General features: G+C 41.3%; 2 protein-coding genes across 4 annotated transcripts; one reads left to right on the top strand and one right to left on the bottom strand.

Annotated features, from left to right (window-relative positions):
• Positions 1-2350: 2350 nt before the first annotated feature.
• On the top strand, positions 2351-15403 carry rac3b (Rac family small GTPase 3b). Its single transcript, XM_020651289.3, has 6 exons — positions 2351-2710; positions 7677-7748; positions 8989-9106; positions 9605-9667; positions 10263-10422; positions 12092-15403. Exons 1-6 carry the CDS (start codon positions 2676-2678, stop codon positions 12220-12222), a joined length of 579 nt encoding a protein of 192 aa, XP_020506945.1. The 5' UTR covers positions 2351-2675; the 3' UTR covers positions 12223-15403.
• Positions 15404-18012: 2609 nt separating this feature from the next.
• dcxr (dicarbonyl/L-xylulose reductase) lies at positions 18013-25643 on the bottom strand. Of its 3 annotated transcripts, none has more exons than XM_065950055.1 (9): positions 25505-25643; positions 25235-25321; positions 23663-23760; positions 22164-22318; positions 21989-22031; positions 21631-21730; positions 21197-21261; positions 20400-20587; positions 18013-18226 (listed from the first exon to the last, which is right to left on the bottom strand). In XM_065950055.1, the coding sequence occupies exons 2-8, from the start codon at positions 25284-25286 to the stop codon at positions 20447-20449; spliced, it is 654 nt and encodes a 217-aa protein (XP_065806127.1). In that variant the 5' UTR covers positions 25287-25321; positions 25505-25643; the 3' UTR covers positions 18013-18226; positions 20400-20446. The 3 variants fall into 3 exon arrangements, with proteins under 3 accessions (XP_065806127.1, XP_020506955.1, XP_029136495.1); XM_020651299.3 differs by having other exon boundaries at positions 20470-20587; positions 25505-25640; XM_029280662.2 differs by lacking the exon at positions 25505-25643 and having other exon boundaries at positions 20470-20587; positions 25235-25439.
• Positions 25644-26177: the final 534 nt, after the last annotated feature.

Here is a 26177-nt window from a genome sequence, read left to right as displayed (position 1 = left end):
GGTCTCGCTGTATTACTCAGGCTGCACTCCAACGTCTATTCACAGGCGCGATCCCACTACTGAGCGGCACGGGGGCTTTGACCTGCTCCGTTTCCGACCTGGGCCGGTGCACCCCTCTTTAGACGACCTGGTGGTCCCGGGCTCCCCCAGGAGCACCATATCGATACCGAACTTAGTGTGGACACCCGATCGACATAGTCCGCTGCAGCTCAGAGCTCCTGAGCTCAAACGATCCTCCAGCCTCAGCCTCCCGGTAACTTGGATTACAGGCGCGCGCCACCGCACCCGGGCGAGAGGTGTATTCATTCATAAAGACTTTGAGGTTTTACTACTAACATGACGTCATCAGGGAGCACGCTCTGGCTGCAGCAGCTGCACTGTTGAAGGTTGTTTATGTCCATGTTGACTGAACCTAAAGTCTTTTTTTTAATGCACTCACAAAGTTGAAGTTCAATCAGAGTTTTAATTAAAACACTAGTTCTAAACTTTTGTGTTGAAAAAGACACTTTAGTTTAAAATGTATCATTAAACCAGGTCAGACATTAGACTTCAGAAATGCCTCATTTTTTAAACCTTTAATAACATTTTGTTCTGCTGCATATCATTACCTCCCTTTGTCTGTGTTGCTGTCCTGCAGTACTCCACAGTGACCACAGAGAGACGCTCCTGGACAAATCATGCTGCATGCTGGAGAAGCTGCAACTGAAAGGCGCAGAGATCCAGAGGATGAACAACAGACATTATCACAGAACAGATCTCAACATGCATGGATGTGGATGTGATAGGCCTGTACATATATCATTTGCCTCAGGTGGTCCACAACATTTTTCTTGACAAGTCTACAAAGAAAAACTCAGAAAATAAGCTTAAAAACCACATTAACATCCTCCACTACTGTACATCTCCCAGAACATGGTGTTATTATAGTCCCTTAATCTATTTCTATCCAAAAGTCAGAACAGGTAGGTCACAGATGCAGGCTCAGGTGAATTTTAAATCAACATGATGTGTTGCAAACAGATACTGGATGGTCAGTCTTCATGCACAAACACAAAACAAACCTTTTGACTAACAATGGTGCAGCTTAGATAATATTATATCCAAATAAAAATAGAAGAGAGAGAAATAAACAGGAATTGCAGGTCAGTGACAAAAGATAAAAGTTTAAACTGTCGTCACTGAAAAAGCAGACGGCGCTCGATGCTAAATTTAGTTAATTCTTATCAATCAACCTTTTTTTGTGAAGTGCCAATTCATGGCAAATGTTTTGTCAAGGGACTTAACAAAGAGAGCAGATCATACACTTTGTTTTTTTATTTACAAAGATCCAACATGAATCCACCATTAGCACTCAGCAAAGTAAGTTACAGTGGCAAATAAAAACTGCTTTAAAGAGGCAGATCCAGACTCATGAGACAGTGAAAGGGCTTGGAAAGTGGGATCTTGACATTGTATGACATGCAATTCAGGTTTTTCTTTTCTTTTCTTTTTTTTATCTTTTCCTGTTTTGCTCTGTTTTTGATGAGTTTTCTTTTGTTCAGTTAAATGTGTTTATGAGTGAAACAAATGCTATTCTCTTAGATGTGTGGTTGATTTGGGTTGATCTGGATTACAATTTCATATAAAATGTTTTAGCATATTAAGAGTGTTCAGGGTGGGGTGGGTTGGGGATGTATGAGGTCACTGGGTGTTGAAAATACAGCCAAAGATCATCTACTGTCAAGACAGATCAATGAAATTCAAAACCTGTGAAACATTTATCTGTCCTTTCGTGTTTCTGCACTTTATTATCAGTGGTGTAGCCAGGGGGTGGCTATGGCCCCCCTTGAAATCTTATTGGCCACCCCAAAATCCTGAACTATGTTGCCTGTTTGCCTTGTCAGAAGCGGGACTTACGTTTTCAAATCATCCATTTTGGCTGTGTTACAACAGGCTGATGGTAGTTTCCTTTGCATTTCAAGGTAGCCCATTTCGGTTAGTATTTAAAATAGTGACTTTGGATCATAGGAACGTTTTTTTCTGTGCTTAGCGAATGTGTGCCTGGAAAACAAATGTGTCAAAAACCCTTTAAAGCTCATTTTAAATGTAAGTTTTATTCATTTTCTTTGTTCTGTCACATGTTTTGTACATTCTGAGGTCCAAACTGCACAATATTTCATCAGTTTGGTTGGAAAAATATAAGAAATTACATATATATGTTAATGTGCACATTCCTATGTATTTAGAGATTTATTAGCCTTAATGTTTCCATGTTCACTGTCGCATGGGGTATACCGAACATGAATAGTTGTGGTGAAAGTGTAATTTCCTGTTAAGAAGGATAAAAGTATCTATCAATTAACATTTTGTTTTACTCTGTAAAAAGATTTCGATTCTATTTCTATTTCTATTCTTGGAAAATGTCAGACTAAATCTCAGAATGGGTCTAATATGTTCTTAAAGAAATTAAGCGTAGACGGAAGTGAGTCCTCCCATGGTCTGCTCGGACGCTGTCCCTTTAAATCCGCTCGGTAGTTTCCGTCATCGCTCGGCGCTGCTCGTCCTCGACCCCCTTTCACTGCGGCTCCATCGCCGAGCGGACTGGCCCGCTGCTCTCATCCGAGACCTCAGTGCACACTGTCGGATCTACTGAAGCACCAACACCGGCTCCCTGAAAGCGTCCAGCTGCGGTCCAAATGCAGGCGATCAAATGTGTGGTGGTGGGCGACGGGTAAGAGCACACACACACACGCACACACACACGGCTGCAGCAGCGTTTTTTTTGTTTTTTTTAACGGGGATTCAGTGGAGAGTCCACGGATGGATGGATGATGGGAGGATGCTATGTAGGAAAATGGGCTGGGGCTCACCCGATCTGTCGCTCGCCCTGCTTTTTCCGCCGTCTGTTCCCCCTTGCAGACGGTCGATTCCCTCTGATATCTGCAGTAGGATTGCAATTATCACACCGTGGCATCTCTCCGGTTCGGTGAGACTGCTTGAGCGATTCGCCTCGGGATGCTATCCGGGAACACCTACACGCCTCGTAGGCCACTGGAGGCAGGCTGAAGTGCTGATGCACGCTTAGGAATTTGTGGCCCTGTCAGTGGCAAACAGGCCCCGCTGCCCTAGTTCTGCTCACACTGTGCCTTTCTTACTGCATCCAAACCTCTTCATGTGATAAAATATGTTGCAGGGTGTTCCTCATTTCTGTTACCTAATAATGATATCATCGCTAGCTGTAGATTAGATCCCTCCCATTTTTGTCAATGCTTAGATAGCCTATATTAAAAAAAAAAACAGGCTTTAGAATAGAGTCACATTTCTGTCTTAATTAAAATGCCAGTCTTTTTTGACTGCTGGTTAAATGCTACTATGCAGTTTTTTTAATAGCCTAATTGGTATTATTCTCATTTTGATTAATGTAGGAACTCTAAAAACTTTGTAACTCAAATCCTTCTATGCAGTGAAGTAGATTGATACAAAAAAAAAAAGGAAATCGATGTTGTGGTCAAAAATGTGCACAAAAATGTGAAATTAAAATTCTGCAATTAGTAATGTTGAGTCCTGCTCTGGAGGGAGCTGTCTGAGGTCTGAAAAACAACCTCAGTGATGTCATCAGGCTTGGGAACAAAAAAAAAAGCCTGCAAACTGGGCTTTTGTTGAGTTTGAAAGAGTTGTGTGTTTAAGAGGTACAAGGTGCAGAAGAGAGCACACAAATTGTTTTAATTGATGTAAATGACACTCTACAGGAAATTTAATACAAGCCTTACAATGGACATTTTAATTGTAGCCATCTGGTTGTTTTGGAGCCAGAGGTGACCTTATTTAGAGTTGGTGGGGTTTGCAAACACTAAGTTATTATCTGCTGCTACAAATTCATTAGAACTATCATATTCATACAGATTGCTTTTTCTGTTGGCGAAATATATAAAAATGACTCAGAACATAACAACTGAGCAGACTCCTCAGACGTATCAGTTGGGCCTTTTTGAGTGCCTTTATTGTTGAGATAGGACAGTATATTGGAACTAGTGGTCAATGACAGTGGGGAATGACATGTGGCACAGGAGCCACAGGTCTGATTCAAACCTGAGCTGCCCGCTTGGAGGACTATAGCCTTCATACATGGGGTGTCCGCTCTTACCAATAGACTACCGCAGCCCCCTCAGAGTGTCTTTTAGCACAAACAAACTCTGAGCAAGACATTTTTTCAGATTGACTTGTCAGTCAAAAGATAGCCACACCCTCAAGCATATCCCGCTTTATCATCTATTTTACTCTGACTAGTTCCTTTTTTACAAAATGAACATAATGCTGTTTTGAAGTAGATTTGACACTAGTGGTTGAGACTTTTAAGTCATGAGGAAAATGTTTACTGATGTAGTAAATGTGTAAGTGAGGAGTAGGTTTTTTTTCTTCTCATTGACTTATTTGCATTTTGACCATGTGCAGTGGAGTTTTGGCTGAAGGTATAAAACTATCTATAACTTCTATTTATGTAAGATTTATTTTTGGGTTGTTTATTGGTGTCTGACCGATTAATCGGCCAGCCGATAAAATCAGCCGATATTAGCATATTTGGTGACTGATGGTATCGGCTATGTGGCCATTTAAAGAACAGCAATCTTATGGCACTTCTGTCGTTGCCTTATAATTAAAGCAACAATCTGTAAGAAATTAGTTTGGAGCACTTTGGCGCCTACTGCACTGTCTTAGGACGCACATAGTGCTGTTACGCCAACACCTCTTAAGTGGGGTATACACTACAAGGTATTCGGCCCGATTCCCCCTTCTGACCAAAGTCAGCAAAGGCCCGATTATCAGATGTTCCAAAAATGATCTTGTCAGATTCTCCTGTGGTGTGAGGTGTGATAAGAGTGATTTTAACCTCTCCGATCTGCTCAGAAGGCGATCGGGGCCGCCCCAATTTGAAATCCTAATTATTAAAAGTGTTCATTATTTACGATCAGAAATCCTGTTGTGTTTGTTGGGAGAACACCGAGGACGACCGAGCACCGACTCTGTGAGTTGTCACATGGAACGGAACAAAAGCCAATAAGGAAGCAAGCTGACTGAAGCAGGAAGCATAACAGACATAACCATGGTGATGACAATAAATGCAAAGCATGAAGTTATATTACAACGTGTCCTGTAAAATAAACCACAATCCAGCTGACAAGGAAAGGAGTTAGACCTAAATGTTTCCTGTAATAGTCGTACCTGCTAACAGCTAGCCACATTTAGCTTGAACGTCATGTTTGTTTACTCATAAGTAAATACGACTCTGCTAGCATCTACAGCCCATTTGCACTGTTAGCATGTCGAGTATGTGTGTGTGTATTCAACTGTTACCATGACGTCTATAGGTTGTGGCTAAATGGCTACATTGGCGAGGGTCATTTCTTATGCTAGTTGTGGTAGGTTCCAAACTTGTAAAGCTAACTTGAAGATCAACAAGGAATGAAACAACTTTTTGGACATAAAATGGATTTATTTATTTAATTTATGCAAACCTGAGACATAACTTGGGTTAGATGGCGTTCTGCAACGGGTAAAGCTGCTAAACATGAGCCGACGACGACACCCATAACGTTACAATGCAATCTGCAATGAATAATATCTGTAGAGATGTACACTCTGCTTCTCGTTCAGTCTATCTCTCCTTTTCTCTCCTTAGCTTCATTTGTCACTGTCCTCTTCCTCATAGCCTCAGCCATTGTACCAAACCGTTCTGAGACGGGCTTACTGGCCTACTTTTTTGATAAATGAAGGTTTGTGTGGGAACTAGTGCCGTGAAGCCGAACGCACTTCTTGTGAGATGACCTCGGCCTGCTGCTAAAGTTACATACATCATTAAACAGGCGTTGGGCCGTGCTGTGGACATGATAGATGTCATTTATCCTGGTTGAAAGTTATTGTGCTATTAAAGTGACCTTTGATACTACTTTTTTAAGGAGGAAACGTTAATTAATGTTGCTGTAAGCCTTGGAAGTTGCTGCCTGTAGAGAGAATATTTTTAAGCCTGGCTATATGTAACATTGTACCTGTACCAGTAAACAACACATTGGCCTTTTTCTCTTTCCCTTTCCGTTCACACTGATTTACTGGCACACTAGAATGATTTACTGGGTTCTTCTAATGGTTTCCTACTATGACAAGTTCAAATATCCAAAGGCATGCACACATATGAGCAGCTGCTAGCTAGCAGTCTTCAACATGTATTCAAAGACCATTTGTATCGTTAGGCTTTGATAAATCTCTGAAACTCTTCTTACGGTTATTTTCTTGAACTCACACCACTCCCACAGTTAGTTTTGTATAATTTTATCCATTTATGTTGCCTGCGGAAAATTAGCGTCCAGGGTAGTTTCTTGAAAAGACAGAGTTTTCATAGAGTTAGAGGAGATCAGGAGTTGTAAGGACATGAAACTTTCCTCGTTGAATCTTGGGTAGGCTAATAAAGAGGGACAGTTAAGTGTAGAAAACTGGTCATTTAATAGCAGTACATCCTCGTCCTGACTGGTGTGATACAATTATCAAATCGCTGATACCAAATAGCGATCATTTTGCTATCATGGGCCACTTCTTACATATCACGTATCGTAAGGTACCACACTTCAGTACAACATGCACACTACAGTTTCTCATATGTATTAGTTATGGATTCTGGGTCAGTTTTTGAAGAATTCAGCACCATTGTTTTACTGTTCTGGTCCAAAGTGCTCACAGCCATCGAGTGTTTCTAAGAAGTGGGCGTCGACATCATTATTTATTTTACTCCGGTTCATAACCCAAGTCCCTGCGGACTGAGCTACTGCCACCCCCTTCCCCATTCAAATCCCCCGTCTGAATCCTGCACTTCCACTTCTGCAGGTTTTTTGCACCGATTATATCGGCTTCTGCTGCATTGATTTAGTCAAATTTTCCTTTAAACTGTCTCAGTAGCCCTGTAGTTTTATGGACGTGTCATGCCAAATCACAAAGGCGTGCCTTTTATTTAATCGTGATAGCCTTTTCTTTTATACTTAAAAAGGAAAACAGAATTGAAAACGGTTGGGCCCACATTAATTCATGGCCTTCCTTCTGGTCTTTTATTGCTCTCAGTCATGTGCTTCATCCCAACCAGTGAAACTCCCTCACTGACCTCAAATCAGCCTAATGGGTCCCTCCACACATATTGGCACTGTGTGTGTGTCACCACCAATGGTGGTATCCATGACAACATGCACACAAAACTGCTCATTACCTCATGCATGAGCACGCAGCCAATACCCATCCATGCCACCACCTATCTGTGTGGCTCCCTGCAGCTTTTGTCAGGACACTGCAGCAGTACAGGAGGAGTGTGTGTGGGGGGGGTGTTATGAGTACTTTATGTGGGCAGGAGTGGTAGGTCCGGGCCTGTGCATGTGAGTGTGTCAGTGTGAGTGTGTGGGGGGAGGGTGGGGGTATCATAGAGGGGATACTATGTCCCTCAGGCAACATGAATGTAGGCCAGTGTCTGTGTGGCACAGTGGAACAGTGAGAGGGACTCACAGCCTGCTTTTGAACTCTCACAAACATTCATGCATCCACAGAGTCACACTCATTCTGTACACAAATAGTTTGTTGAACTGTATTATAAATTCTGTATAATCTGCTGTCCCTCTCCTCCTCCTCCTCCTCCTCCTCCTCCTCCTCCTCCTCCTCTTCCTCAGGGCTGTGGGTAAGACCTGTCTGCTGATTAGCTACACCACAAATGCCTTCCCCGGTGAATACATCCCCACCGTGTGAGTAGCACCACACACTGCACATGCTCAAACAGTTATCTGATATAAACAGTGATTTCATCTTAAAGGACTGTACCAAATTGATCGTTAAAAACATAAAACACGAGACTTTGAGTCAGATTTTGTCATACTGTTTATACTGTTGCAGCTCTGAATCTGTTATCACTGAATTAAACCACAGTAAACATTATTACATCGCAGTTAACAGAGCTGCTGAAAAATTATGATTTTGTAAAACTCTTTTACCTTTTTCAGGTATTTAATTTGCTTGATAAATCTTAACAAATTTTTCTTAATTCATATGTTTGCTAAATAGTTCATTCTTGAATGTAGGGTTGGTAGTTTTATCCAGTACTACACTATTTTTTATTTATTATTGAAATTATCTTCACAGCCCGACAGACACCATTAAAACAAGCCGTCATCTCTCGCTGCTCTAATCCTTGTAAAAACTCCGACCTATCACTGCCGTGAGGTCCAGATGGGAAGGGCCAATCAAATGTCTCCCTGGCTCCCTGTGTGTTTTCTACCCTTGCCATGCACTAGCCCGCAAGCAAAGCGCTTCACCACCCCTGGAGGTGTTCAACATCTATCCATGGCGGTCGTCATATCGGAAATACTGACTCGATCAAACTTTCGGTCAACCCTAACAACATGCACAGAGCTGGAGCTGAGGCGGGCCTTAAGCCTCCTGACAAACATCCCCTTATTATGCATATCACTTAAATAAAATGGAAACGAGCGCGTATATAAAAAAAGTCACCCCAGTACAGTGTGTGCTGAAAAGACATTAACCAAACAGACCAAGTCATTGTTATTGCACCAGACTCCAAACTATGGACATTTTAATATGGTGTGTATGGGACTTTGGGTCTTTTCGAGGCAGCCTCCAGTGGAGACTTGAGGAACTGCAGTTTTTTTTGCAGTTCTGCATTGGCTTCATTTTAAAGCACAGGCGGTTTTAATGCTTGGTCTAGATGTAAATGTTACTTTTCAAACCTTGTTAGCTGTACTGAGTTACCAACCCTGCTTTTAAGTGTGGAAACAAAACAAAACATTTTAGATTCAAGGTTGATTTTTAGCCATCTTTTCAAATGCAGACCTGACTTCACGGTTGTTTTTAACTCATTTGTCATCGTGTTTCCTTAGTATGTGGTAGTAAGGACGGATCCTCTGCAGACATTTGCATACTCTCTCACTTAAAATCGTTTCACTCAGTTTGATATCCGCCTTCCTGCAGCTTTGACAACTACTCCGCCAATGTGATGGTGGATGGGAAACCAGTGAATCTGGGCCTTTGGGATACAGCAGGACAGGAGGACTACGATAGGCTCAGACCACTGTCTTACCCACAGACGGTATTCAAACCCTTTCCCCCCAGAACACACACACACACACACACACACACACATACACACACACACACACACACACACACACACACACACACACACGGTTTTCTTTTTTTTTCTTACTGCAGTTGGATTACAGACCCAAGAGATTATCGCATACAATGACATATGTTGAACACACATGTTGATTGATGAAACAAAGGTATCATATATGTCAGGATTATTTAAGAAACTTTGCAAAGATTTTTCCGACACCACTAAATTACATTTTATTTGATCAGGGATAGGAAATCAATGGACATCACATTTATAAAGAGAGCAGTGTATTTAACTAATTAATCATATCTAGCTGACTACATGTAAGATCTACAGTCCCATAAAGAAGTGTTTGTGTCTTTAACTGTCATTGCGTTCAGCAAAGGGATGACACACACACACACAAACGCACACAGACACACACGTCGATCTGGATCTCAACTAGCCGTCTCTCTGATTCTCTCCCAGGATGTGTTCTTGATATGCTTCTCCCTGGTCAGTCCGGCCTCCTTTGAGAACGTCCGAGCTAAGGTCAGTACGCTGACTGAGCACCTCCCCCCTCTCGTACCCCCCCCCCCCTTCCACGCCGAGTCTGACCACAAGGAGGCACATCTTTTGCTCCAACCTGGCTTATCACAGCGCTGACCTGAAACCTTTCTGACCTCGACTTAGAACGGTCCGGCTTTCGACTGACACCCTGCAGGGCGTCGGTACAGAGACACGTTGTGAGGCGAGGTCTGAACGAGTCAAACACTCTGCAGAGGGATGGAGGGGACAACCGCTGTGGTTTGGTCTGCTGAGCATCATGAGACGCTCACAGATGAAATCACACTTTTCTTGAAAGGTCTGACATCGCTCTGCAGAGTCTGAATGCTTCTGGTCTGACGGGATTCTCTCATCATCTCATGTGATCGGGGGGTTTCTGAGTGCCTGAGGATGTTTTGGTTCCATACCACTGTTGCTTCCATTCACACTGATCTATTCAAATCTACTTCTAGTTTCCACCGCTCAGAGTTTGTTGAATGTCATCATGTTGAGGCGCTAACTGCTCTCCCTCTCCTCTCTCACCGATCGCCCTTTGTTGATGCATACGTTCATGTGTATGTTTGTGTGCGCGGTGCCCCAGTGGTACCCTGAGGTGAGACACCACTGCCCCAACACACCCATCATCCTGGTGGGCACCAAGCTGGACCTGCGAGATGACAAGGACACCATCGAAAGGCTGAGAGACAAGAAGCTCTCCCCCATCACCTACCCGCAAGGCCTGGCCATGGCCAGAGAGATCGGTGAGGCTGTGCGTGCCACGTGCACAATTGTATGAATCCAATATCAGGAAGGTGTTTCATATAGTATAAAAGACTCCAACAATCCCTAAATGTGAAGTATTCTGAGGCCCTGAGACTGTTTTTAGACATCTCAAATTGATCCTCGCTGTGCTTGAGCGTTAGGCTTTCTAAAAACACACCACTCTTTGTGATGGATGTTTTGCAGGATTTACAGCAGACGCTTAGGAGAGGTCCGTAACTCTCACAGTAAAAGGTTTTCTGTTTCAACTGGGAAACACTGTCCTCTGAAAATGAAAACTTCAACTTTTCCTAAAACTAACTAAGTATTATTTTTTATATCTTAACTCAAAATGTCCAAGTAAACATTACAAAAAAATAAAGCGTCATCACCAAATTGACTTGGGCATTTTAATGCAGATATTGGACATATTGTTACCTGTTATATGACGGGATATCTGTGAAAAGCTGTCCCTTGTGCTGACTGAACTCAATTCCATCAACATATAAAAACACTCCCATCCCGCTGCCCATAAGTGTGCCAGCCACAGGCTTAAAGGTGATTTATTTTTAGGCACAGTTTTACCAGATAACTTGTGATCAAGTTATACAGAGGTGAAATTTTTGTCATGATCACTGGAAAGTTTGGTGTGATGTCCCCTAATATATTGTGGCGCAGTTACCACCAACTCTCAGTGAATGTATTTGATTTCACCCTAACTGTGTATGTATGTTAGTGCTGTTTCTGAATGAGACATTTTATTTGCAATGAAGTGATTTGCATAGAAAGGGGGCCAGCCCCCCCTAAATGACTGCATAGTGGCTCATTTGAATATGTGCAAAAAGCACCGACACACAGAGAAGCTTTTTGCGCTGTGGCGCAGTTTGGGGCACATTTAAAGTTGTGACCTCATTTCAACTGAAATGGGATATAACCAATAACAAGATAGAAGGCGGGACATTACAGGGGCTATAGGATAGATTTGATTGGATCGTTAGCTTCAACAAAGGTTTTTTTATTGGTTGAAAAATGAATAAACGCCTCTGAGTGCAGGCTGAGTCATCAGACCTTTGATATTGAAATGTAATGTTCAAAATGATTATCTATTAGAAATAAAAATGATTTGTTAATATATTTGGCAGATGAATGAACATTTGGATTAAAACTGGGAAAATGTATTTTTAATTTCATTGGAGTTTCAGTAGAGAAATGTGAAAGTTGGATACATGTACAGATTCTGTGGTATATGTTCATAACTCAATACACAAACTGTCCACAGAGTGAAATTTGGTCCCTGTAACACAGTTTGACGATGAAATGGTACATGAGAAGTTATGGTGGGGGGGCCCGCCACAGTGAAAGCGTAACTCTCCTGGTCACTTTTAAGCTCCAAACAGTGTGCAGGGACACATTTTTCCCTTTGAATAAAGTTTGTGTATTTAGACAATGAAATAGAGCATAGAATTGTTTCACTTCTCCAAATCTACATAGTACATCTTCAAGCCTTTGCTTGTGCTTTACGGTTTGGATGTGCGTGTTTTTCAGTCATCTGCACAGGTTAAGCGGTTGCAAAAGTCACGCAATCCTTTAATGAATCGACCCTGTGTTTTTAGGGAGTACCCGTTAGAAGTAGTGTGAAAAATGTTCCATCATGCATTCCTCCTTCCACAGGGGCAGTGAAGTACCTGGAGTGCTCCGCGCTGACCCAGCGAGGCCTGAAGACGGTATTCGACGAGGCCATCCGAGCCGTGCTCTGCCCTCCACCCGTGAAGAAGAGGGGAAAAAGGTGCACCATGTTCTGAGGAGGAAACACTGCTTAAACACTTCACAACATCACCATGAACAACAACCACTACTTCTCTGAGAGGATGAGAAAGAAAACTAGCGAGAGTGAGTGTGCACTGCTGAGATTGCTTTCTTTATATTGATGTTTTTTCAAAGCGATATTGGTGACCAGAACCAATACTTAATTGGATTTTTTTACCATTACCAAATAGGTTCATAGGTTCTCTGTGAAAGACATTTACTGTCCACCTACTTTGTACTCATAGAACTACAAGTTGCCATGAGGGCTGACAAAGGTTTCTATTACTTGTCTTCATACCACAACATCTCTTCTTTCTCAGCCATGCTTGCTTGATTTAATGCAGTGTTGACTAAGTAGAAAGTGAACTGTGAAAATCGCCTTCAGGTCTGAAGTTACCCTCAGCTCCCGATCTGTGATCAGCATGTACACACAAACCTGACATAAAAGACAGAAAAACCTACCACTACTTTAAACATTTCACAAGTTCAGTCTTTAATGGGAATAATTCAGTTCTTGGACAACAGATTATACCTGATATTAAAGGGATATGACGCGTTTTACTAAACCAGGACTGTTTTTTTTTCTCATCCTTGTTTCATTCAGTATTTATGTTGTTCTCAACAACACCTGATGAGTCATAGCAAGCCTTCTTAGCGAGGGGCTACATGTCAAAGTCATAGACTGTAAATAAGAACTGGACATTTCACTCTTAACGGGTTCTTGGGACTCCAGATTTGAAGGCCGGAATTTGACATCTTCGTAGCTTCTTTAATGTCGAAAGTCTCCATATTTTGATGAACGGGTCGATACTCACGCTACGCCTCCATGCTGACACGGCAGCTGCTGAACACCCTTCTGTTGTTGTCAGTATTCCAACTGCATCCATCCTGGTTGTTCGGAGCCATGAGTGGACGGTAATTATGAGGCACATGAAGTTTAACGCACTAGAGAATGCTATGTTAGCAGCTAACGCTAGCACTTGTTTAATACCATCCTTTATTGACGTAACTCTGAGATGAATTGGGACGCTAATTTGAAACCACACGCCAATCGATAAACTGAGCTCTTAAAAAAAAAAAAAAAGCCTAACATTTTTTTGTTTGCTTTCTCAAAGCACGCCCTGTTTAATAATTTCTGTTTTAGTCCAAAATTGAACAAAATATCCAACATCGATCATCTTTTTGTATTGGAAAGACTTAGAACTACAGATTAAGACCACAAAACTCATATGGAAAATATTTACTGAGGTGATAAATCAAGTAAGAAGAAGGTTTAGATCCCCAAGAACAGAGTAGGATTTGTAATTGCAACCAGTCAACTTGTCCCCTAGTGGCCATTAAAGAGCATGCAGGTTGAAGACACTCTTTTCTTCTCTTCTCAGAACCAGAACATAATGTCCACTTCTTTTTGCAGTCTATGCTCAAAATGTACTTCTCACTGGATTTTCTGCTCAATTCACTTTGACCACAGAAAAAAAAAAAACTGATTCAGGATAATTACGTTTTGTGTTCCATCGGTTTAGACGTTCAAGCAGTTACTTTAATGAGTCCAATGTTATTGTTACTGAAAGTATAGATTGACAAAACTATAAACAAATTCATCTTTAAAGGATTTTATGAGCATAAAGTAAGAGCGGATGATTTTAACCTCTCTTAGCATAAATCCTTTGTGCTTAAATGACCTTCAGTAAAAGTGCGAAGGCTCATTCTTGATAATGTGAAGACGAATCTCATCATGCATCAGGTCGAGTCACTTTGTCAAACCAGAGCCTTTAGCCTGACCTTTAGAGGAGTCTGCTCAGTCCAAGACTCTGATGTGCAGCTGAAAACTACTCCATTATAAATCTACAAATACGATAATATGATAAAAGACTGTCGACCACCGGGGCGTGAGAAGTGGTGATTCAACCTTGAAATCAGATCTTTTTTTGGTCAAGTTCCCTTCACTGCTGCGACCCTCTGCGGGGCCTGCTGGTTCCTCTAATAAGGTTTTCACACCCAAAAACAAAAAAAACAAAAAAAACAAAAAACATCTGATCTCAGTCAAAGTGTCTTTGGGTAACTTCATCTAACTGTGAACATGTGACGGACGAGCATGCCAAACGTGGGGGCTTGTACAACCTTGCTGCCTGAGTTCTGCCTGGTGTGGGCGGAGGAGCTTGCATGGGTCTAAAAATATTCTGTCTTAATTTATCCCATTGTTTAGATCTTGTCTCTGTTCCTCTGTGTGTGACTGGGTGTGTGTGTGTGTGTGTGGATGTGTGTGTGCGTGTGTGTGTGTGTGTGTGTGTGTCACAGGCGTATTTACAAACACTGGAGTGTGAAAGTGTTTGTGTGTGTGTGTGTGTGTGTATGTGGATGAGCACATGTCAGTATCAGTGAGAAGGCTCCGTTCGACAGTTTGGGGGGGGGTGCATAATGACAGTATTGTTTTAAGCCAAGTTTTTTAGTGTCCAGTTTTTGGTACAATTTCATATTGTATTGTAGTAATACACAAGCCTTTTCAATAATCTGTGGACACACAGAAAGAAAAAATGGATATTAATGACATCTAGTGATGTACAGAATAATCCTTAGAAAAGGAATGCGTTATGAATATCTATCTACATGTACCTGAATATTTAGCTTTTAAAAACTAAAAACAATTCAAACTAAAGGGATTATAGTCGCTCATGTTGAAGTTAGAAGTGTTGCTAACAGTGTACAATAAAGGGGGCCAATCTTTGTGGAGTTTGTCGCAGGGCAAACAGTGCAGATTGCACCTTTATGAAAATGCATTTCTGTATGGTTGCAGGCCTGCAGTGTGTCTGTCTCCCCCGTGTGGCGAGACGCAGCACTGCAGTCCACTCCGTCACGCTGTCTTTGGTTGGCATAGCAAAAAGTGTGTGGTCGACTCGTGTGTTGTGGTCCTGCCTACTAGCTGAGGTGTCCAAATGTAGCTGAGAAACGCAGCGAAAAATTCTAATCTACTATTGCATGGAAGTTCTCTGGTTATTTGACCCACTGTAATTCTTAGGAGAGGCTGTATGATGAAATGCATTGGCCATGTATGTATGTAATGTAAGATGACTTGTATACTTGTTCCAACTGTTTGTCTTATTTTTTATTACTTCACATGTCTGTGTGGTGAAATATTTCAATTTTTTGTATACTAAATACAAATGTATATGTAAGGAAGTCTGCGCTCTGCTGTGGTTTGTTCTTCACTTACACTCCTCTCTCTCTCTTTCTTGCACATCAACCTCTTTGTAAACATAAAAGAATCAAAGTGAATCAGTGGCAGCAGGTGAAAGTCAAGCTCTTGCTAAATACTATTCAATAAACGAGAAAATGATGACTAAATTAACGTTAACTCCTGTATGTATTTAATGGTAAGTGGTTGTAAGTATTTCACTCTTTGTTGTACAGCCTTCATTGTATGTCGTCCGTCCCCCCCCCCCCCCCCATATGTCCTCCTGTTTCTTATGGGGCATGTCCAGTGGGGTGTCCAGGGGTGGCATGGGCCCCCTTTGAAATCTTATTGGCCACCCCAAATCTATAATTGGCTATTTGCCTTTTCATTGGCGAGATTTAAGTCAACTATTCTGGCTGTTTTCAGCAGCCTTTTGGTCGTTTTCTTTACGTCTTAATGTGGTATATTTTTTGTTAGTACTTTCAGTTTTAAATAAATAAAAGCCAAAACTAATACACACCATCTAACTTGCAATTAACTTACTTGCTAATACATTTTTGCAAGTTTGCATAGAATTTAGTACATTCAATTATGACTTTTGATATTTTTGTTTTTGAGTCCCTTAAGAATCAAGCTAATAAGTTTTACATGTTGCCAAATTGTGTTAATAAGTACACATCATTGGTGGATATAGAAAGGTGTGTATGCCCACAAACTTCAGGCCACCCCTGGATAAGTCAGTGCTCCAGGTGGGCCACCCCAGTCAAAAAAGTCTGGACACGCCCCTGCTGCTGCTGCTATATGAGAGCATGATCCAGCCCATCCTGATGTACTGTTCCACCTGCTTCTCCAACGTGTTATCTGTTAAAAACAAACAGGGCCAAACTCATACACATTACAACCACAGCTGCCAGAATAATCGGTCTCCCCACACCCAACCAAACAGAACTCAACAACAGGGCCATCACACGCATTGCAACCTCAATAGAACAGGACATCACACATCGACTGAATACCTCACCCCACTTCCCTCAGGACGGAGGTACAGAGCACCGAGGTGCAGAAGGGCTCGCCTTGGGGAACGCCTGATCCCTGCTGTTATAGCTTCCCTGAAAAAAAAGACCTCGCTGAACAGGCCAGAGTGGGAACCTTTGATTGTTGTTTGGCATTGTTTGTGTTATACTCTGTGATTTGTGTGTGATGTTATGTTCCTTGGTGGGAATTGTCTGTTGGAAAGAAACAAAAATTCCCCATGGGGACAATAAAGTCTTAAGTCTAAATGTACAAACCCAATTCTTGGGTTGGGACCCTGTGTCAAATGTAAATAAAAACAGAATGAGATGATTTTCTAAACATGCTTGGGCACGGTACAGATTGCCAAGAGCAGATATAAAAAAAGACAACATGCCAAATGTTAAAGCTGGGAAATATTGATTGTTTTTTGAAAATGTAATGTCTATTTTGAATTCGATTGCCAGCCTAAGGATAAAAAAAAGTTGTTACCAGGTCATGTTTACAACTCTGTAAGTGTTTGAGGAATTTAGGGAGACCAACTTATTTTATAGTTTTATTATTGGGAGGTTAACCAAAAAATCATCACATTCTGTTCTGATTTGCATTTAACACAAAGTCCCATCTTTTTAGAAACTGGGTTTTACATTCAGTATATATTTTTAACTATCCCAACATACATCTATAATAACAATGAAAATGTTTTACTTATTAGGAATGCAACATATGTTACCCTCACTGCCTTTAATGTTTAATTTTATTCAAGATAGTGAACAAAACATTCTCTGAATCTACTGATTACATTTGATGAAGACATATTTATACATTTAAATATCAAAGTATATGAACACTTGACAAGAAGTAATTGTTCCCACTTTGTCATTGTTAGCATTTAAAAATCATACTGCAGTCCAAATTCAAAACATTGACGAGAGCTGTCTCCCCCCGTCCCCTCCTCCCTAGAGTCGGTGTACACTCAGGTTGCCATGACGTGGACACGGAAGCTTCAGTGTTTAGCCAGCTATGCATCAGTCTTTCAACCTTTCTGTTTTCTAACCTCTCGCCATTATTAAAAAAGCATCTCCAATATTTATCCTAGTTATCTGCTCATGGAGATTATTAAACGCAGAGGCTTTTGAGGTCGGGTAGAAACAATTATATCTGAACCAGTTAACTTGCCTGCTTCCATCGCTGCAACACCTGTTGGTTTGTCGTTTGCAAACCGAGGGGCGTCTAAAAACGGCTGTGTGGGGATGCCTGAAAACCGCTTACTTCTCTGGTCCAAACAAAAACAAACATTCAGGACCAGAATCGAAACGTAGAGAGAGGACACACTGGCTGCTACATTGTTGACAGAGGAGCCATCACTTCAGCATAACATGTTTCATTAATGTCTGATCATATAGTAAGATCATTTTATGATTTAATTCAGTAAATGTGAGTTACAGCTTGGACCTCAGCTTTTTTCTGCATGCTTTTTCAATAGCAATCAGTCAAAAAACAACCTGCATGACAAATGTTATTGAGCTCTTAATCAACAATAAAATAAAAAAAACATTTTTACATTAATAGCACATTAAAAAGGAGAAATAACCATAACAAATTCCAGTTAAGTCAAGTTTAATGACTATAAATGTGTACATAGATGTGATAGGACAGGAAGTACTTTTTTTTTCACACTGCAGACACGATGATGTGCTGAGACGAGGCCGGTCAGCAGGAGAGGAAGCCGCCGTCCACCAGCAGAGAGACTCCATTAGTCATGTTGCTCTTATCACTCAGCAGGAATAAAATACTGTTCACCACGTCCTCTACCTCTGCACACACACACACACACACACGCGCGCGCACACACACACACACACACACACACACACACACACACACACACACACACACACACACACACACACACACACACACACACACACACACACACACACACACACACACACACACACACACACACACACACACACACACACACACACACACACACACACACACACACACACACACACACAATAGACATTCAATTATAGATAAAAGGGTAGCTGTGTGCATGCACTGCTGTATCTCCACCTCCTCCTGTTGTTCAAAGATGACGCCAAAATACCCTCGAGACACGTTCTGACATGTCGATAGATTTGAAGCCAAAGTCTGTGCGTTTGAGATCAGCTGATGAAGCAACTTCTACTGACCAGAACACACATTTAACTCTCAGATAAATCATCCCACAGGAACAGATTCTTGTGTTGATTTGTAGCAGACAGTCACAGTTTTGGATCATTTGATGACTGGAGTGTTAGTGTTCATTAGTGTTCCTCTCGCCCTCCCTCCTCTCCTCTGATAAATAAACACAGCACAGCAGGAGCTGCATTTGTCAGCAGAGCTGTCAGTCATGGCATTTCATACCATTTTAAAACATCAAACAACTAATTAAAAAGGAAGACCTGAACAGACACCGGGTTTAAGGACAAAAAACATTTGACCCATGTCATATCTGTTAATGTGGAGGATGGGGAGTTTATGTTGCTGTATGTACGTAGATTATATAAAACAATACTGTCAATATATTCCTCTACATGTTACTTTCTGTATTTAAATTATGTGTTTTTTTATGATTAGGGCTGTAAGCATTATCTAGTTAATCAAAATGAATTGATTCATAATGCATTCATTCTTTTTAAATCCTGATTAATCACATTCTATTTTGTCCCTTCAGGCGGACCGCATATAATCCTCCTCGGTGTCTCCCTGTAGACACTGCACAATAACAATAATGGAAAACAATAATAACAATAATGGAAAAGAACCACCCTGCTGCATCTTTGAATGTCTCATTTCACATTTCAAACCCTCTCACAGCTGACGAGTCCAAAGTAATATCAACCTTACGACACCAAACATTTTACTTTGTTACCCTTCCATTAAGCTTTTCATTAATAACTTCAAAACAAAAGCCTAACAATTTTATTTTTGAACGGGAAATAATGGAATTTCCAACATGTGATTGAAATTATGATTAATCGCGATTAAGTATTGAAATCTAACAGCCGTATTAGTGATATTTTAACATTATTTAGGCGGAGGCCTCAAATAAGCTCTTGGAGTTTTTTGCCTCTTCCTGCACTGTTTAGTTTCTAATTTAGTTACTTGTGTCAATATGATTTATTGTGCAAATAAAATTATATTAAACAATTAAAAATGACTTACAGTGCAGCCAGTCACTACAGGGAGTTCTAAATATTTTTGCTTCACTATTAAAATAAATACAGTCCATGGATAACGGCCATGCTGGCAATAAAACAGACTTTTAATTTGATTGGCTGCTGCTCGAGATTATAACTGTAAATAATATAAACAATCAAGAAAACGGATGACTCATCGCAATTTTTTTTTTAGCCCACCCAGAACACAGTTCTCCCACCAGACACAAGAGGACATATTAATCCCTCCACAGAACACAGGCGTGGGGGAAGAGCTGCTCCATTGTTTCGCAACCATGAATCAACATTCCTGAATCTCAATAAACCATCCGTCTCCCTGTCAGCTACCCCGTATGAACTCTCTGAGGACGCACGACAGTTTGAGGACTTTCTCCATTTGTCATGTGAAGATGAGGGCGACCTCAACTTAAAAAAAAAAAAAAGATTTATCCATTGAAACACGATGTAAGTGCATAGTGCTGTGATTCCCCAGTCTGCATCAATGGAAGCTTTTCAAGTGCTTCACAAAAGGAAGATCTTGGTCTACTTTAAGAATCAGATGCACTTACAGAGCTCCTCCGTGAAGTAAGCATATTTTAAAAATGAAAGCTTGGTGAGAATTGTTCGGATTTAATGCACGGTAATGGTTAAAGGTCACATATTATCCGCCTTTTCAACCATTTTAGATAAATCTCAGAGGTCCCCAAAACATGTGGGTGATCATGTCTATAAACCCCTCTATTTCAGCCCTGCTCAGAACAGGCTGTTTCTGTGTCTGTACCTTTAAATGCTAATGAGCTGTGTCTTTCACTCAGTAGTAGGTCCGGTTTAAAAAGCCTGAGGTGTCTGACCTGCAAAGCGGCCCAGGGGGATGCGGGACATCATGGTCTTGGACTTTTCAGGGTCACTCCAGCCCAAACGACCCATCTCGGTCATCACCACGGTGGGGTTCACAGTGTTCACACGGATCTGATCACAACACAACACCAGCACCATTAACATCCATTCTGTGTCATTAAACACCTCAGTGTATTCTTTATTTACACTCTGTTTTACATGATAACATTTAACTCACTGAATCACTCTTAAATCACAGCAGGAATGAGAACTCGGGCATCGTGGGAAATGCTTTAAGATGTCACATTACAAGTAACAGCAATGACACCACTCTTCATGTCTCTTAAATGGGATGGGTTAGTTGTTAAAAATGAGTAATACATTCATTTCTAAGCAATCAAACTTCCTTTTTTCTTTAACTTTTGACTTAAATAATAAACTGAAAATAAAGTATACGTTTTAGTTTATCAGGTTTTTTTTAAAAACATGTGCAGCTGAGAGAAGAGGTGTATGAAATGACTCATCTGCTGAGAGTTCTGAAACGAGAACAGATCTTGAAGTCGATTTTCTCCTGATTTATACCTCAGCAAAATCGTTAGGTTAGAGTCAGAATGCCAGCATATAACTAATACTCTTGAAATTGTAATCACTCAGATTTAATCTCCCTGATGTACATAAATCTTGCCACAGTATGGTCCAAGTGGTGATGTTAGTGTCCACGCTGTGTCAGTGTGAGGATACCTGGTAGGGTCCGAGCTCCAGAGCCATCACTTTAGTCAGCATGTCCAGAGCTCCTTTAGTGGAACCTGAACAAGAACAGGAGGGGCGGTCTCATGAGGCAAGACATGGCGTAAAAAGTATGGTTTATTGTAGCTCAACCCAAAAACTTCAGGAAGGTTTTCAGGAGTTTGGTGCGAGGGTGAAAGCTCTATAAATGGGACCATTTGAACATCGTGCTTTATGGGAAAGAGTTCAAACTGTGGATGAGAACATGAATGTTTATTTTAGTTTATACATCAAACTGACCTCTGCATGGGCTTCACTTTTAAAACAAAGATGTTTTTTTAACACTACTTGTTTACAGTCCATACTCAATTAAACATGACGTGTGAACACCTCATCAGTTAACAAAGTGGAACCTTGCCTTTCCTGTGAATGTTCTGTGTGTTACTCACAGTAGACAGAGTGGTCTCTGAGGGCGCACTGTGAGGCCTGACTGGACACGTTGACGATGGAGCCTCCGGACCCTCTGGCCTTCATACCACGAGCTACTATCTGTTCGAACAACACATTAAAATACCATCAAGGTTAAAGTCTACGTCAGGAGAAATCAGAAAACTGGTCTCCAAAATGTCCACATACTCGCGCTGATTATGTGGACATTTTGAGTTATGGGTTAAATTTTTGCTGCTGCCAGATTTCATCAAAGTTGCTGGAAGTATTTAAACATAATCTATAAATTAGCCAACAAACACTAAAAAGATAAAGAATAGAGTGCTGAGCATGAGTAGAGTGACAGAGGTGTTACTTCACCTGAGAGACGTGCAGCACAGCTTTCACATTCACATTAAACGACCTGGAGGTGAAGAGAATAAACAGAACAGGTCAAAGCATCATTCAAATGTAAGCTCTGACTCAAACTGTATGTAAAGCATATTTGATGTACTTTTTTCTTTTCTGGTTTGTAGTATCCTGTCATATTTCTTACTGGTCAAACTGGTCAGGTGTGACCTCCAGAAATGGCTGTAAGCCGGCATAGGCAGCGTTGTTCACCAGCAGATCGATGGGGCCAACGTCCTGCAGGGCCGCCTCCGTGGCCCCCCAGTCTGCCAGGTCCACACACACCGGGGTTACAGACGCACACTGTGAGAGGAAGAGCCAACAACACACACGTTGGTGCAGATAACAGAAAACAACAGCGAAGACATTTATTTTACAGTTATAGAAACAAAAACCATTCAAAAAGAAGTTGGAATAAGAATCGACAACTTTCTTCTCTCTTACAACTTTTCTTCTATTTAAAGGCGTGATATGTAATATATCTACTGAATCAAATCATAAAATGACCGCAGTATATCATCAGACATTAAGGATAACATGCCAGTACGTCCTCCTTCTAAGTTTCGGTTCCTGTCTGTTCTTGTTCTGACCAGAGAAGGTTGGCTCTGTTTTAAGGCACCCCACACGACCGTTTTGGACGCCCCTCGGTTTGCCAGTCAAACAGATTTGAAACTGCAAACTGATTTGATTACAGCCAGCCCTCCAGTGATAAAAGCTGTGTCCTAGCAACTATCTGCTCTTCATAGTAACGGTTTGTTCTTCCTAACAACGGTGTGCCATTGATGCGTAGTGTGTAGTTGGCCAATCAGAATCAGATATGTCATGCAGGCCTGTAATAAATATGTGAGGGTACACATCCACATATATCGTCATACACTAAACACACCGTCAGTCACGCTCTTCGCCGATAAATTCTTATATTTTTAGAATTTCTCTCAAACATCTTCTGCAAAAAGTACCGAATAGCAACTTCAATGTGTGACGACTAAACTGAAAAAAACTAACGAGCCACTTTTATAGAGGATGACATTAAAAGTGAAACTTCCTCATTTGTTTCGTCTGGTGTAGATTCAGTTCCAGCCTTACATTCACCTGGAAGTCCTCTCACAAAGTTAGCTATGCTTTGTTAGCAGTGCAAAAAGATCTGCATTGTTTTAGTTAAGCCTCGTCGGGCCCCCCTGTTGTCATAACTCCAGGCCCCATAGGGGTCCCCTGCCCCACTTTGGGAATCACTGTTATAATGGATGCTTCTGAGAACTGATCATAAATTGTGTCTTAAGTCAGTCATTGACTCGTTGGTTGTTCTAGGTAAAGAAATCTGCATGAAGAGATTGTTAATTGTGAGCGCACACACAACTAAATCACTACTAAATTAAGATCAAGAACAAACTTTAGCACCTCTCTCAACTGTACCATCATCACATTACACTTCAAAGTTTAAGTCTGTTTTTATCTCGGATTAATAAAAATTCAACTCTTGGGCTTCATCACTGGACGTGGAGAAGAAGAGCAGGCTGATTCAGAAGTACACGTCACATGATGAGTTGAGAGAACAATTGGAGAGATAAAACAGAAGAGAATATGGAGAGGTCAGAGCTGAAGGGTAGGGTGGGGTGGGGGTGGGGGGTGGGGGGTAGGTATTCTTACCTCCTGCACCAGACTGTTCAGGTCGGCCTGCGTGCGTGTGACCGCCGTGACCTTTGCCCCGCAGCGTGCCAGAGCCAGAACTGTGGCCCTGCCGATCCCTGAGACACCAAACATCCATAAACACAAAGACTCATTAGAGACACCAGAGCTGACACACACACACACACATTCCACACACATTCCACATGTCTGAGGCTTCGACAAACCCCGCACCGCATCAACAACAAAGCTCTTTAATCTCCACTCTCTCGCTCTCTGTCAAACAAGACTCTGAGGGAACGTGCAACGTTTCATTTTCATCACTTCAAGAGCTTCACTCACATTTATTTTTAAATCGTAATAATTGAAATGGGAGTTCTAGGAGGCCTATTTTTGGCAGGGCCCTATTCTTACATATTTTGGGGTAGCCTACAAATGACAAATGCGGACAAAAAAATAATAATTTGGGGGGATTTTATGCCTCTATTTGAGAGGGAAGTGGATAGAGTCAGAAACCAGGGAGAGAGAATGTGCTTTGGTGCATCTATTCCTGTGTAATCATTTGGAGATGCTGGGGGAGTGGATTGGTGCCACTCTTCCAGTGCACCCACAACCTTGCCTCCTTAGCGACAAGACACTGGTACCTATTACATAACAAATAACTAATTCAGCATTTTAAAGGTTGGATTTATCACTGCCGCAAGAATTAAACTGCGAAACTGGAAGGACCCCAGCTCTCCCACTTTGAAGGAATGGGCTGATGAAATCTCATCATATGAATACATGTTGGGAAAAATTAACTGTGGAAGAAAGATGAGAGAGATATGGGATCAGTTTTGGCAACATGTTAAATTAAGGTCACTATAGAATGGACTCGTGGGTGTTACATGCTGCGCCTAAATGCTCTGTTAATTTAATTAAAACCTTAACTTAATTAAAACCTCCAAAAGAGTTGGGAATGGCATGTGGGAGAGGAGCCACAGGTCAGATTTGAACCCAGGCCGTCCTCTCTAGAGGACTTAAGCCTCTGTACCCGCTATCGGCTACCGGCACACCATGACACTCAACTTGTGGTTTGATTTATCTACTTTGATTCTTTTTGTTTGTATCCTCTCCCTCCAGACGTCAGGAAGCATTGCTCTACCTATATTCTGTACTTTACTGAAATGTATTTCATTGTGTGAAACTAAAGTTAAAATCTGGCTGCATTGGCCTGCGATGGCCTTTGTACCATTTCAAATGCATTTGTTTACAATTGTGTAACCTGTGTTGCAGAAGGTAGTCTAAAAGCATAACCATGCAAACTACAAACCCCATCATGCTGGATGAAGTGGAATCACAGCAAAGTTTACAGAAGGAGAAATCAATCTGCAAACACATCCACCTCTTCAGCCCTGCAGCACACACACGAAGTTGGGAACTACATGCAATATAGTCTAACTTGTAGCCTACTTTATTTGTTTTGCAGTAGCTTTCGGTTTGTTAAACTACATCTATATATTTTTTTTCTTTAAGTTGGACTTTTTCTGCTCTACACTTCATTGATGTGTCATTGTTTGCATGTTGCACTTTGTATTTCAGGGACGTCTTTACCTTTTCCTGCTCCTGTGACCAGAGCTCGTTTGCCGGCAAATGAAATCTCCATGTTCGGTCAGGTCCAAAATCAGCTGTAGAGAAATGCTAAAACAAACGAAGAAGAAAAAGACGACGATAAACTACAGGAAGAGATCAACAGAGAGGTCACATGGGAGAGTCACGTGACTAGTTCATGCTTGTCGCCTGGATCTTCTTCACTTCATATCCAAAACCAAAACTTTATAGCTTCTTTGTTTTGTTTCCTAAAAGAGTGTAACATATTCTTACCGGATGTGCTGCAGGCAGATGTGTCTGTCTGTCTGTCAGTCTGTCCGGGCTGCAAGCTGCAGGAGGCGGAACACAAAGTTCTGCTGAACTCAAAGGTTAAACTTCCACTAAAGTTGGAAAAAAAGAAGAAGCTGTTTTTGTTCCAGGTCAGTCTGCACAGTCACAGTGAGCAGACAGAAAGCACCGTGGACTGTGTGTTAAACTGTCATTTACTTTAAATAGCCCCAAAACACCAAAACGATTCAAAGGGGAGACCAGGGGTACATGTAACACTTTGAAACAGTGATCAGAGACACCAGCAACATTTAAAAACGCCTTTTTAATTTTACAGACTGATGTCTCAATGAGCATGATTTTATTTAATAAATCAATGTTGTTTTGCAATATCAATTATTTAATTTAATTACAATAATTCCTATTTTCTTTCTAGTATTATAATTAGCCTAATTTACTCAGAATAAAAAGCTTTATTGTCAGCATACCGATGTGCAACAAGACAATACAAAGCAAGTAAAAAATATCAGTAATGTGTAATCTCTGTTCTATTTCAGTGGTTCCTAACTTGTGGGTCTGGACCCAAAGTGGGTCATGGAGCCACTTTGTGACATCGGAGCAGTCATTCAGCATCTCATCTCTTGTATCATATCCACATATACGTCAGTGTTTAGCCCAC

This window comes from Labrus bergylta, chromosome 21 (genome assembly GCF_963930695.1).
Source record: "Labrus bergylta chromosome 21, fLabBer1.1, whole genome shotgun sequence".
Lineage (NCBI taxonomy): Eukaryota > Metazoa > Chordata > Actinopteri > Labriformes > Labridae > Labrus > Labrus bergylta.
The sequence above is the reverse complement of the archived record's forward strand: the minus strand, read 5'-3'. Positions and strand labels throughout refer to the sequence as shown.